The sequence below is a fragment of the Macaca nemestrina genome, chromosome 12, assembly GCF_043159975.1.
Source record: "Macaca nemestrina isolate mMacNem1 chromosome 12, mMacNem.hap1, whole genome shotgun sequence".
Taxonomy (NCBI): domain Eukaryota; kingdom Metazoa; phylum Chordata; class Mammalia; order Primates; family Cercopithecidae; genus Macaca; species Macaca nemestrina.
The window spans coordinates 125,528,225-125,543,591 of NC_092136.1; the positions used below are offsets into that span (position 1 = coordinate 125,528,225).

Genomic DNA, 15,367 nt, shown 5'->3' on the forward strand with positions numbered 1-15,367 from the left:
GTTTAAATAAAGTTGAACTCTCATGAGTAGCTATACAATTCACCTGAGGATTAAAGCAACCCCTTAAAAGCCCTAAAATAACCATCTGAAAGAAAGGTTACCACTCCAGAACCAACTCAAATCAAAAAGGGGCTCATGTTCACAAAATGCATTCTTCCACCACATCTTCTGTTACCCTATGAATGAAATCAAAGCCTATTTCCAAATAGATTTTCCCAAGTGTGATGGGATTGACAGCCTGAGATGAAGGACATGAGTAATAACAGAATTTCAAAGAATCCTTTAACTTGAGTCCTATCTTTTCTTGAAGGACCCAGCACCCCACCCAGTCTCCCAAGAACTATGTAAACTAATAGAGAGGAAACTCTGAAAGCATCACCTTCCCATACACAGCTCTTAGCTAACTGAAGACGATCTGGAATCCCAAGGTTGATCATGCCTTCCTGACCTCTGCTGAACTCTGCTGGATCTTCTGCGCGATCAGAGCTGACGTCATTTACAATGTCCTGACAGCAGGTACGCTGAGTAGGGACTGGTTCCACATTGTCCTTGATGCTCTCCTCAGGCAACTGACCACAATCAGGGACTGCAGAAGCCAGGCATACAGGCACCTTCATGTGACTGAGGGGCTTCATTTCCAAACCATCCTGAGGATAAGGTGCTACTACAGGGACCACAGGGAGAGGGCTGCTGCTGAAAGTGCTGTTGGTTTTGGTGAAACACCTGCAGAGTTTAAACCAAAAGAAACAGAATTGTGTCTAGAGGAACTAATAATTAAAATAAGCCTATTTTGAAATATCATTTGGTATTCTGTATTCACAGACTCTTAAGAAAGACTGATGCTTAAAAACAACTAAATGATTCATCATGATTTGAAATCCTGAGAATTTGAAAATGATAGTGAAAGTGCCACACAACAGGAGAATACATCGAAAGAAGACTTAAGAATGCATCCTTATACAATGTCCCAGCACACAGGCTTCCTTTGTCTTAGTCTACTGTCAGAAGTCATCTACTTCATTATTAACTGGCTCCCAAAAGTAGCACCCAGAAGGAAAAGGCCATTAGCTACTGGGAAGAATGAGGGAATGAAAGAGGAAGACGAGGACAGGAAGCTAAGAAATGTATGGCCACATGAAAGAAACGACCTTAGGAAAGTTAACCAAAAACACACTGCTTTGAAATCAGATGATATGTTCCCCCTCATTCTTGGAGGAAACACTAAGGATTAGACATTCAAAATCCAGGAATTTTTAATTTTTCAACTTTTTTCTTCACAGAATTAATTACTGGAATTTATTACCACGGAGCATTTCACATCAATTCTGCTCTACTTTTAATTCTTGCCTTTACCTACAATGTGCATTTTAATTTTTTTCTTTCTGTTCTTCAGACTGGACAATTTCTACTGATCTATCTTCTTGTCCGTTGACTTTTTCCTCTGTTGTCTCCAATAGCTGTTAAGCTCATCTAGTAAATTTTCCATTTTAGTTACTGAGCTCTTTAGCTCTGGAATTTCCATTTGGTCTTTTGTATAGGTTCTGTTTATCGGTTAAATTCCCTATAAGTTCATTTATTATGTGTATACCTTCCTTTAAGTCCTTGAACATATTTATAATGGCTGCTTAAAGTCATTATCTGCTAATTGTGACACCTGGGTCATCTCAGAGTCTGTTTCTATTGACTTTTTTTCCCCCTTAATTATCACATTTTCCTGTTTCTTCACATGTATAGTAATTTTTTTTAAACTGGATTTTCCTTTTAATTTTCTGGTTGCTCTGTTGGCATCAAACTCAGTGCTCTGATAGCTTCTGCTTGCATCCTTGCCCTGAGATTGGAGAACGCTTTCAGACAAAAACCCATAAACTCATAAATCTCACATATTTTATTACAAGGGTAGACTCTTATTGTTTCTGCCTGCTTCTGTTTATTCTCCAATAATTTCAAGTAATCCAGATTTTATCATTATTATCTGTTGATGATCAAGCTATTCCAACATTCTGGAAGTTAGAGCCTCAGAGACTTTTTTTCCCTAAAATTGGGAGTAAGAAAAGTCTGGAGATGACATTGCACTGGGCTTTGATTTGGACATGTTAGGTAGGAAACACATAGGACTGACCAGTAGTATCCTGGAGCTAGATAATGTTAGGCAATGAAGATAAGAATTATTTGGATTTGCATCCTTTAAACATGGGCTGATATGTTTCTGGGGCAAAGAAAAATCAGTAAAAGTCTAATCAACTGTTGCTAGCAGTTACACTGGTTCAAGTTATTGGAAATACCAAATCTTAAGCATGAAGACAGACATAAACCTGAAAGAGAATAAGATATCTGTCAGTAAACCAAATCTTTAAATAACTCCAACTTTAATTTCAAATAGAGAAATATACTCACTATATAGATAATTAAATTCAGAGACCAGTCACCTGGTAAGTAAGGTAAGACAAGTATTCATCTGTGCAGAATAATTATCTAATATGACTCTAATTTTAATGCTTAATTCTATAGCAAAAAAAAAAAAAATGCCTAATTTAGATATAACCTATGTGTTTCCACACACGTCTTCAGTGAATAAATAGTGGAGAAAACCCTGGTGCGGAAGCACGTTAACTGGAGCCACAATCAGAGCACTGGTCTAGAAGTGTCATGACTGCAGAAGAGTAGGGCATTCCTGACTGATTCTCTTGTCTATTTTATTCAACCCTGAACTTACAAAAAATTTTTCTGGATGCTGGCAAAGGTGAGCACTAATCTGAAAGCCACTTAAAAATGCCCATGTGATCAGTGTCTTCCTTTCCTGCATTTTGTCGTTAGTCTCCCAATACTCGGGGAACCCTCAAGTTCCCCTGAATGTATTCAATGCATGGAATCTACAGACTCTAAACAGGGGGAAATGTGGGGCAAGGTCGGGGGGAGAAAAGCCTTTGTGAATTTGAACTACTACTACTGAGAATTTAATGATTATCCATCTATATAAATAACCTTATCTGAAAGAACCCTTTATTGAGAAAGCATTTGCTAAATACCTTCCATAGGTTAGACACCGTGGTAGGCACTGAAAGAGTGAAGAGTGAAGCAGAAAGACAGTAGAGAGGGCTTTTATAAAGACTGAAACTCAGGACCAAATCATGTCAATCCCAGAATGACTTAAAGTGATCTGGCCCTTGTCCAACTGCCTGCCAAAGGCAGAAGGAAATCCTTTCTAGAGGGGGAAAACATCTTCCAGAAACTCTGCAAGTTTGTATATCTATGTCTAAAAGTCAATAAAAAGTACAGGGCACATCAGGAGGCAAGAACAAGAGAAAAACAAGTGACGTGGATAGTGAGTTAGCAAAGACTTTAAAAACTGGATGAATACATTCAATAAAGTAGACGACAATCATTTTAACAGAGAACTAGAATCTAATATTAATAATCACTTGGAAGTTCTGAAATTAAAAGTAGAGTAACTGAAATTTAAGAACTCAACACATGGGGATAAGAGCGAGCTGGGCACAGGCGAACAGAGGATTGTTGATCATGAAGCACATCGGTTCCCACGACAAAGGATGGAAAATATGAAAACAGCTGAAGGAACACAGGAGGCACCGCATGGCGAAAAACTATGTGTAACTGGAGTCTCTCTGCAGGGGAAAAAGAGACAATGCAACAGACGCCGCACTGGAGACATAGAGGCTAAGAGTTTTCTAAGCCTGATGAAAGCTCAAGCTGCAGACCCAAGCTCTGTGGATCCTAAGCAGAATAAGTACAAAGAAAATTACACCTATCAATGCCAATAATTAAATGGGTAGAAGCAACATACAAAGACAAAATCAAAAAAGCAGCCGGAAGAAAAAGACGTATTACCTTGAAAGGGAACAACAATAGCTGTATAGATGATTTTTCAACAGAAATGATGGAAGCAATAAAGTAACAGAATAATGTCTTTAAAATACAGAAAGATAGTAACTGCCAATCTAGAATTCAATAAGCGGTTAAAAAAGAAAAAAAATCCTTCAAAAAGGAAGACAAATTAAAGATATTCTTTGACAAAAAAGCTGGGAAACTCTGTCACCTTCAGTCTTGTACTATAAGAAATATTAAGGGAAGTTCTTCAAGTTGAAGGACAATGACTAGCAACAGATTTTTTTAAAAAAAGGAAATACAGAAAGGAATGAGTAGCAACAAAAAAAGGAAACCAGGGAATTCTGAATAAATATGGATTGCAAAAGCAGTAATTTTAATGTCTTAGAGGATTTTAAGTATTTTTAGAATACAAATGATGAAAATAACACAAAACATTAGAGGGGGAAATGGAGTTAAAATGTTTTAAAGTATTTGTATTGTCTGAAAAGTAGTAAAAGTCCCAATTCACATTAAACTCTAACTAATTTCATAATGGCTGGCACTAAGCACATAGAAAATAACACACAATAGGACCTCAAAAATGTTTTTTAAAAATGATAAACATTAGAACACCAGACTGGTTCCTTTTTTAATTATCAGGGAGCAACAATTAAACTAATAGTCAAAGTACTTTATAGCAGCCCATGCCCAACAGTAAGATAGACACATATATTAAAGTGAGAATGAATGGATACACTTTGAGTTTTTGTATCACGATAGTAGTTATTTCTGTCCTAGTTCAATACTGATTCTGGGATCTGTAAGGTTCTTCTATTATCTGTCAGCTTCAAAGTTGTCTGACTTACACTTCAGTCTCCTGGAGTAAAGGCAATGACAGTTCTCAGTGTCAGATGCCTTAGGACACACAGTACAGTCAGGTACTTAATGAAATACCTCAACAGTGATGGCCTAAAATGTACTAAGTGATCTTCTGCCTTGATGTCGCATTGCTCTGCAAGAATCTGGAGGTAGCTGGGCGCGGTGGCTCAAGCCTGTAATCCTAGCACTTTGGGAGGCCGAGACGGGCGGATCATGAGGTCAGGAGATCGAGACCATCCTGGCTAACACGGTGAAACCCCGTCTCTACTAAAAAATACAAAAAACTAGCTGGGCGAGGTGGCAGGCGCCTGTAGTCCCAGCTACTCAAGAGGCTGAGGCAGGAGAATGGCCTGAACCCAGGAGGCGGAGCTTGCAGTGAGCTGAGATCTGGCCACTGCACTCCAGCCTGGGCGACAGAGCAAGACTCCGTCTCAGAAAAAAAAAAAAAAACAAAAAAACCCCAAGAATCTGGAGGTAATAAAAAGCTACTAGAAACCTGTATTTTCTTTATGGGTCTCACTCTGTTGCCCAGGCTGGGCATGATCATGGCTCACTGCACCCCTGACCTCCCTGGCTCATGTGATCCTCCCACCTCAGTCTCCAGAGTAGCTGAGGCTACGAGAATAGGGCACTTCCCACCTTCTAGGCAGAGGCTAGTCCCAGTATATTCTTCCTGATTGCATCAGACTCAATCAGACTACAGACATGTGCTACCATTCCTGAAAAATTTTTTAATTTTTTTTTTGTAGAGATGGGGTCTCATTATGTTGCCCAGGCTGATCTTGAACTTCTAGGCTCAGGCAATTCTCTTACCTCAGCCTCCTAAAGTGCTAGAATTACAAGTGTGGGCCACCACGCCTGGCTAAAACCTGTATTTTAAAAATGTAGAAGTATCAGATCAGAAAGAAAAGTTTTCATTTAAGAGAAGTAAAATTAAAATGTAGGAAAAAAACACACACACACATATTTGCCGGAATTTGAAAACCTAGGACAGCTCCCTACAAAATATTAGAAATTAATAAGTTGTTTATATAGATCGAACTTGAATGAACTCATAATGTTGATATAACAAAACAATGATGACTCGCCAGACAATGAGATGCCCTTAAAGCCTCTGGCTTCCTTCCGTTTAATTTATTTTTTTCTGCTCTTTAATTTAAAGCCAAGTTACAGAATGAGATTTTTTAAAATGACGTCTAAAAGGCAGACTAACAGTTTGTAAACTACTTTTGTCAGAGTGACAGTGAAGTTTTATGGATGGGGCAGCAGTGGAGGAGCGGGCCAGACAGAGGCACATGGGCCAACCACAAGTGTGGTCATCAGCGTGCTGACACAGGCTTTGTGTGCTGGGCGCTAACAAGCGTATGAAATACACAAACTCCTTAAAGACATTACAGATATTTAGCAAGAGAGAAGTACAATTTCCTATTACCTACTCTTTAGCATCTGTTTTTCAGAGAACTAAAACAGGAAATCATAGCAGTGTTTACTTTATTCTGAACTATGACCCTCAATTACTAGAGTGGTGTTGACAGTAACATACTTGGGAGTTAGATTTGTAAAGCAACTGTAACCTGAGTTTCAGCATAAACCACATTGATTTAAAATTTTCTAGTACACTGAATCTTAACTCATAATCATCAGTAATTAACCAATTAGCTAACCAAATGTAAATAATTCAGTTACATTACTTTTAGTTCAATTCCGGATGTCTATATGTGTCAGCACAAAAAATGGCCTTAACTAGGGGTTACATGTTGAAATACAGGCATAAAGAACATCGTCTGCTAAAAAGGAATATAGTCTGTTCTGAATATAACCAGATATGATATGTGAAAACTATTATTATTATTATTATTAGTGACATGAAGTTTTGCTCTTGTTGCCCAGGCTGGAGTGCAATGGTGTGATCTTGGCTCACCACAACCTCCGCCTCCCGGATTCAAGTGATTCTCCTGCCTCAGCCTCCCGAGTAGCTGGGATTACAGGCATGTGCCACCACGCCTGGCTAATTTTGTATTTTTAGTAGAGACAGGGTTTCTCCATGTTGGTCAGGCTGGTCTTGAACTCCCGACCTCAGGTGATCCGCCCAACTTAGTCTCCCAAAGTGCCAGGATTACAGGCACGAGCCACCATGCCTGGCCCATGAAAACTATTATTTTACTAATAATGCTTTAGTTAAAATTTCCAAAGCAATTAGATGATCACAAAAATCATATCTGTACCTATGCAAACTTAAGAGACAAATCTAAAGTAGTAAATAAGAAGACAGGACAAATGTCTGCAAACATATGACATTCAATAAAATGCTCTCACAACGCACATTTTACAGTTTATACAATGCAAATAGTTTGTCACTTCACTCTCTTAGGCTTTTCAAATGGTCTTTCAAATGTAGTTATTCCTGGCATAAGGTGGAATAAAAGTTTTTACTGAGTTGTCTCTAGCTCAATGAAACTACTTTGTTCAATCTTAAGTTTAAAAACATTGAGTAAATGGAGCTCTATGCATCTTGCCACATACAGAAATCTAAGCTGTTCTGTAAAACCTCAGGTGGTCTGGGACCTGTTAGTTTACTAAGATAACTTTTAGTAAAACAGGAAAGGCCTGTCTGACCAATCTGTAAGATAGGAAAATGACTCTATTGTGGTGTCACAAAAAACAATAAAATATTCTTTAAGCAACACTCTGAATAGCACAGACTAGGAAATAAGAGATTGGAAGAGTAGGGTAGGATTGTGCTTGGAAGAATAAGGTGCTTTAGTAGCTGACTAAACATATTTTGGATATTCTTGTAAAACTATACAGCACCTCTGAAATATTTTCTAGAACATATCCAAAATATTCCACTTTTGATTACACAGTTTAATATTTGTTAAGCATGATTATGTACAGAATTACTTTGATTAGATGATTATATAATTTTTGCATTAAGTTTCCTCTTTTGATTATGCCTAGAGGGAAAGAACTATCTGTGAATCTCCTGGATGTGTGATACTTATTCTCATGCATATATTCTTGGGACTTCTGAAATAGTTACATCTTGGTGGTAGTTTTTTTTTTTTTTTTACTTTTATTTTTTTTGAGACAGAGTCTCGCTCTGTCGCCAGGCTGGAGTGCAGTGGCGCAATCGCGGCTCACCGCAACCTCTGCCTCAGGGGTTCAAGCAATTCTCCTGCCTCAGTCTCCAGAGTAGCTGAGATTACAGGCACGCGCCACCACACCTGGCTGATTTTTGTATTTTTAGTAGAGATGGGGTTTCACCATGTTGGTCAGGCTGGTTTCGAATTCCTGACCTCGTGATCTGCCTGCTTCAGCCTCCCAAAGTGCTGGGATTACAGGTGTGAGACATCGCACCCGGCCGGTAGTTTATCTTAAAATTCCACTCACCTCTGCTGTTTCCACCTGTCACTGTGCCATTTTGCTGACCCAGCTCTTATTTTCGGGAGCTTATCAGTTACTACCTAAAGAACCCTGAAAACGTGGCACATACACACCATGGAATACTATGCAGCCATAAAAAAGGATGAGTTCGTGTCCTTTGTAGGGACATGGTTGCAGCTGGAAACCATCATTTTCAGCAAACTATGGCAAGAACAGAAAACCAAGCATCATGTTCTCACTCATAGGTGGGAACTGAACAATGAGATCACTTGGATACAGGAAGGGGAACATCACACACTGGGGCCTATTGTGGAGAATGGGGACGGGGGAGGGATAGCATTAGGAGATATACCTAATGTAAACGACGAGTTAATGGGTGCAGCACACCAACATGGCACACGTATACATATGTAACAAACCTGCACATTGTGCACATGTACCCTAGAACTTAAAGTATAATAATAATAAAACAAATAAATCAATAAAATAAAATAAAAAGAACCCTGAAGGCACCGCTCCAGGCCACAGCTGTCTTGCCTTGTCGCTGTCTGCTCTGCTGGACGCTGCGAGGACTGCAGCATTAGAGTGGGAGTTTCTTTTTGGGAATTAATTTATCAGCAGCCGTCACATAAAACATGACAGTAAATGCTGAGTGACAACAAATGACTGAGTGTATTCCTGAACATGGTAAGCTGACAGACACACACAAGCTTATAAAGAAAGACAAAAAGCTGGACTCCCTGACTTCCTGACAACAGGCCCTAGGTCTCCATCTTAGAAGTAGGAGACAGATTTGGGGAGATACATAACTTCCCCAAAAGGAAGGTACTGATCAATTTTTTTTTTTTTTTTTTTTTTTTTTTTTTGGTTAAGACGGAGTCTCACTCTGTCGCCCAGGCTGGAGTGCAGTGGCCAGATCTCAGCTCACTGCAAGCTCCGCCTCCCGAGTTTACGCCATTCTCCTGCCTCAGCCTCCCGAGTAGCTGGGACTACAGGCGCCTGCCACCTCGCCCGGCTAGTTTTTTGTATTTTTAGTAGAGACGGGGTTTCACCATGTTAGCCAGGATGGTCTCGATCTCCTGACCTCATGATCTGCCCGTCTCAGCCTCCCAAAGTGCTGGGATTACAGGCTTGAGCCACCGTGCCCGGCGGTACTGATCAATTTTTAAAATTCAACACAGCACTCTGAATTTCTTAGAGAAATAGGGAGATGACCATAGATGGAAGAGAAGCTGAATGTATGTTTTCTGCTGGAAGAAAAAGCTCAGGTGAACTGGACAACTTGTTGTTTTCATACTTAGCAAACCAACTGGGTAGATCAAACCTTAGGCCTGAAAGAACTACTATTATAATTAATGTTCTCATATTCATCTCTACATTTTTTTGTCATCAGAGGACATCTGACATCCATGGAGGGTTTCAGGTTGGTGAAAGAGCATTCCCAAATCCAAGACACAGCTTTTAAGGTTGTCAATATATAAAACTCAGAAGTCATCTGTAGTATCTTTGTTCTCTAAAGCACTGTTCCCAATCGTTTTACTACTTCTCTTGACTATCAGCCATGTAACTTGTACTGTTTTTCCCAGATGAATTATATAATTTTTCCAAGCTGATTTTTGCTGGGAGACTTCCTGTCCATCTCCAGTCTCTCTTAAGACTCTTAATTTCTCATTCCTTCCTGATGGGATCTCTCAGTTTGTTCATCTGTGAATTTCATCAGTGTCCCCTCTACTCTCTCTTACAAATTATCAAGGCTGATGTTAAAAAAGACCAGATTTAATGTCAATCCCTTTCCATTAAACTAGCCAAGCAACTAAGAAGCCACATTTGATTACATATCCAGAGCTGCATTACTGCCTTTTGAATTCAGGAGAGGAGAAGAGGAGGGTAGAAAGCTTTTGATGTTTTTTGATTAAAATCTGTTTAACTCTTGAAATGCCCAAACAGCACAAGGATTTCTTGATTAGGTCTCTGGTGTAAGGAACTGGCTCTCTGCAAAGCTGCATTAAATATGCTTCTTTCTAGGTGTTCATAGTGAGCTTTACCTATTACTCTTAAAAACTGCAAAGGGGTCAGGCGCAGTAGCTCACGCCTGTAATCTCAGCACATGGGGAGACCGAGGCGGGCAGATCACATGAGGCCAGGAGTTTGAGACTAGCCTAGCCAACATGGCGAAACTCCATCTCTACTAAAAATACAAAAGATTTAGCCAGCCATGGTGGCACATGCCTGTAATTCCAGCTACCAGGGAGGCTGAGGCATGAGAATCGCTTGAACCCAGGAAGCAGCACTGCAGTGAGCCAAGGCTACACCACTGCACTCCAGCCTGGGTATCGGAGTGAGACTCTGTCTCAAAACAACAAAAGAAAACCAAAAGAAACTAAAAAGGATTCAAGGTAATGGAACACAGTGAGGCAAGCGGTCATTTATGGCATGTCACAAGAGCCCCAGAATCAAGAAAAACTTCCCCACAGATCTATATAGTGCCCCCTCCCCTCACCTGTTCTCAACTGCTCATATCATACTCTCATATACATAATAGAGGCAACGTTTTCTCTCCAGAAGGAGAGATAAAAGGGGTCAAGGGTTGGCAATGTCTTGTTTCTTAAAAGCTCACTCTAAGAAATATGCTTAAGTTTACAACGGAGAAGGCAGAGAAAAAAGAACCTGGAGTGGCAGGGCACAGGGCAGGTAAGTCCATACAGAAAAGGCCCCAAGCAAGACTTCTCCAGTTCTTAGTATCTGTGGAATAAAGAAGGTGAATTGCAGAGGCACCACCAGATCTCAGAGGGCAACTCCCCAGAAGTACACTGTGGGGCAGCAGCTCTTCATCTCCCGCAGTGTTTTCGGCCTCGAAGGCTGCACCCAGACACCTAGACATCACCGTCAACTGCTTCTTCCACTGGCCTCTTCAACCGATTACTTGGTCTTTTCTTTTTTTTAATCTCTCAGACTCATCTCTTTCTAAATCCTAAATCTCTCAAAATTCTTCTTTCTCTCCCTACAACTATGCTAGTCTACTATTTCTCATGTTTGTTTTGCTTTGTTTGACCGAATAGCCAAAAACCCTATGAGGCCCACTTGACAGCCCTCATATAACTTAACTGAAATCATGCTTCTGTTTATGTTTACACTATTTCAGCTGACATTCAGAAATGCAAACTCATTCATAGTAACAATGTGGATATTCCAAAAGCATAAACTTACTACGATTTTCTACATTTTGAGAGTAAACCACGTATCATCTACCTTTCAGCGTTCACAGCTTTTTACAAATTTTGTCATTTGTAAGATCTTACGAGGAGATACCTGTTCTCAATTCCAAAGTGAAAAGACTTAAAATCTTTAAATTTAATAATCCAAGTTTTCCAGAGCTGAAGGTAGGTACTTACTGATACTTATCTGTCCAATTACTAAGTGTCAAAATCATGCAGTTGCTCCTGGGAGCCAGGTGGGACACTGGCTAACCTTGGAGGCAATGCAGGCAAGTAAAGACTTGCCCTAAACAGGTAGATTCTCATGAGGAAGAAAATTTAAATCAGGAAGAAAAAGAATCTGGTGTTCCAAGCTGAAGAGAATTCACCTAAATTCCCAGATAACAGTAAAACCCACACACATGAAATGCAGTAAGTCATTAACTTGAAAATTAATAGAAATACAATTGTCCATTGTCTTAAAGGGGAAAAAAAAAACTATTATAATAAAAACTTTCAAATACTAAAATACTACATACACACGCACATGCGTGCACACATACACACACACACACACCCATTACACATACAAAGAGCCACAAATCCAAGGTCATTTAAATGGCAGAGGTCATATAAGTCCTTCTAAGGAAATGGGATGTATTCTTGATATTAAGATGATACTTCATCATAAAGACATGATTGGCAGGAAATTGCCAGAGACTACCATCACATTATGTTGGGAGCAATTTTACATTACCTAGGACAATTTTCCCCTTTTCGGTTAAGGAAATAGCTTCAGAAACATCATGTAAGTTTCACAAGATCACAGGTTTAAGTTATGTCAGAGCCCAGGTCTACTTATTCTTAGACCAGAGATCCCGTCGTTAAACCATTTTATTGTCCAGGGAGAATCAAGATCTGCTGATGACCAAGAACCATAAAAGAAAACACATTATCTTTCTAAACAAAACCGCTTGTAACTAAATCCATCTGATTATTCGCCAGGTACATGAACCACCTTTACCAGGTCTTTAGCATGTTGCCTAACAAACTATGGTAAAGTCCATGAAAAGCTCAAGACAAAAATGTGGTTTCAATGTGATGAACATTTTCAAAACCAGGGTCATAAACAATTGAGATACGTAACAAGTAAACCTTAGTACATAAAATAAGCAGATGGCTCTTTTATAGACACACTATAAGTAAATGATTAATGGGTTAAGTAAATGATAACAAAAAATCTCCAAGAAGCTTCGTTGCTTTTGTTCTGCAACTCTCAAAACGCAGGCTGAAACAATGTACTTTTAATTCGATGGTTGGCCTGATCCTTCTTCAAGTTCTGGTTTCAATAACTCCCAGAGACAACTCTTAACTGTTAATTCATTTTAAGTATATAGGCCAAACATCATTTCAATAATAAAATATCTAAACTCCCACCCATACGCCAGTTATTTTATGTACTAACTATGATATAATCTTTTTGGTTGTAGAGTTTTAGAACTGAGAAGGAAGGACTTTTGACACCATGTAATTCAATAACAATATTATGTAAAAGAAAGAACTAAGATTTCTGAAACAACTTTAATACAACAAAAAGCTTGGTAATCCTTTGGGATTAATATAGAGATAGTAGGAAGGTGTGCTGAATATCCTGTGTGTTAAATGTACATTGCTCTACATATTTCTATCTTGTTTGAAATATTGTGAGTACACATCACTTTTAAAACTAAAATACAAAATTCAAAGCAAGGTTTTGCTACTTAATCTTCTTAAGATTTTAAGAATTAAAAAAAAACACACTGGCTAATCTGGTAGGAAAATTTCAGTAATATTACTATGAAAAAAACGTTACTATATACAGAGCGTTCCCGCCTCCCCCCAACACTCAGACACACTGTCATTCATCCTCATAACATCCCAAACATAGAGTAGAAAATAAAACGTGAGAAAAGATAAAGTCTTTATAACAGAGAATGACCCTAATTTAAAATTTTCAAAAACATGAAGACTTATAATAGTATTTCTGTGACAAACAGAACCTTTAAGATTGTTTCTATATAGCTAAAGACACCGAGGCACAAAAAGATAAAAATTGGAAAGCAGAGGCAAAAAAATCAGTAACAGCCTTAAATTTAAGACTGCAAATCCTGAACTTTATATCCCAGGTAAAATTCCGAGAACTTCCTTTGCTGAAGGGAAAAATAAAAGGATGCATATGTCTTATTCACAACAGCTTGTGCAGATACATCATTAACGTACCTATTGTTGTTTCGACAGTTTCGGCAGTTAACACATTCCAGAGGGTCAATCTGAGGCACAGCCGTGTACATTCCACCACCCTGGACAGGAAGGAGGGTCAGAGAAAAAGAAAAGAAGAAGGAATGCTGAAGGTGCCCACAGACCAGTAGCCAAATAATCACAAATACACATAAGCCATGTCAACCATAAATGGGCACACGGTATATTCTAACCAAGTCCCAGAGCAATGTCATTGTCAGTATCATTGACCCATATTCACAAAGGAGTGAATGAGAGTTCTGCACTATATTAAACTGTATTCCAAAAACTTCACTGCCAGGTTTTTCTATGTATTTCTGTAATAGACAAAAGCAAATAAATGAAGGGAAAGGTTTAGTCATTTCCCTTCAAATCTAGTGGGCTCAAAATACATTATACGTTATAGCCTTTGTTCATTTTTCCTTTCTCGGCAGTCAGGGAAGAATTTCATGTGATGCCAGTTGGAGAAACAGGGTGTAAAACCTGTGTGGATGATGTCACATGATAAACTCATCTTCATTTTCCTGTAATTATTTCGATGAGGTCTGTTCACTTGACAACGCTGAGTTTTAAAGCATGCTATATTTTTCCAGATGGAGGGGATCTGCGGCCAGCAATGACTTGGAGGGGGCGTGTTAATATTTGGATGTTGCTTTTGGCTGAACTGCCCAGCAATTAAGAAAAATGCCCAGATTAACACATACCTCATTGTAAAATGTTCACTTGACAGATAACGATAGCAAGGTTCTTCAAAAATGAAGTTAAAAATTAAACCAGCCTGATAGAGGCAGAATTCTGCTTTCAGAAGAAAAACAGAACTGAATTTGATACAAGGTGGGAGAGGCTATCACACTGTACCCAAACCCAAAGCAGGCCTTCAAGGTTAGGAAAAGTTCAGGCAATTGTTTTTCCTAGAATACTTTCCATTGCCATTCATTTCGTAACAGCAGCCAGAATCTAAGCAGACCAAAAGTGCTGAAAATTTCCTTCAGTGTTTCTGACCCAACCAGCAATAGGAATGATTAAGAACATATCAAGAGGAAAGAACTCTCCTATACTATATTCCGTCTGAGAGCAAACCTGAAAGGTTCAGAAAATGAACTTCCCAACCTGCAGGGTAACATTGTGGGTTAGGGATTCTCTGAATCCCTAAACATGTTAAAGTTAGTGCAATGATTTTTAGGGTCACTAACACTGTTAAAATTTATTTATTTCCCCCACCCAGAAAAGAAAAGTAAGCAATCTAATAGTTTAAAATCACAGATAACTTCTGACATTGTACACCAAATGGGGCGCCTATTATTTAAACAGAAATTCATTGTTCAAAAAACCCAAGGTTCCGTGTTCAAACACTAAAGCAAACATTGGCCTTATTTTTCTTCTTATGGAAACAGTGTGTGCTTGTCAAACGTTACTACTCTCTCCTTCAGTTTTCTTGGACAATGGTAGTAGTTTGGACTAGGAATGGTGACCAAAAAAGTTCAGAAGTCTGAATACACGCTGTATCTTTCCACACACAACAACGAAATCATTATTCTCTTTTAGTAATGAGATGCATTAAAGCAAATGAATATTTCTTCCACAACATACAAAAGCCAGGTCACACAAAAGCCATTCAATTTCTAGCTTTAAAATATGAGTACACATTAGTTTTGTTCTCCAAATAGATTTTAACAAATCTTTAATAAACTGAAGATGGGGAAAGAAAACCTCTAAGCTTCTTCAAATCGTAGCATGCTGTGGGTCATGGTAAATTTATTTGTAATCAGAACAATGCCAAAAACTGTAATCAAAAGTAATAGAGATGT

At 38.8% G+C, this 15,367-nt stretch overlaps 1 protein-coding gene across 6 annotated transcripts in view; it reads right to left on the reverse strand.

Moving 5' to 3' along the window:
• The window catches only part of LOC105476247 (cell adhesion associated, oncogene regulated), a 243,450-nt gene that overhangs the window by 4,415 nt on the left and 223,668 nt on the right, over positions 1 to 15,367 (reverse strand). For 5 of the 6 annotated variants that reach the window (XM_071076038.1, XM_011731984.3, XM_071076036.1 and 2 more), the window contains 2 exons: positions 13,542 to 13,621; positions 380 to 723 (listed from right to left, as the gene is read on the reverse strand). In XM_071076038.1, the coding sequence (XP_070932139.1) occupies positions 380 to 723; positions 13,542 to 13,621 (424 nt within the window). The remainder of the gene's footprint in view (positions 1 to 379; positions 724 to 13,541; positions 13,622 to 15,367) is intronic. The other variant, XM_071076039.1, reaches the window with a different exon arrangement.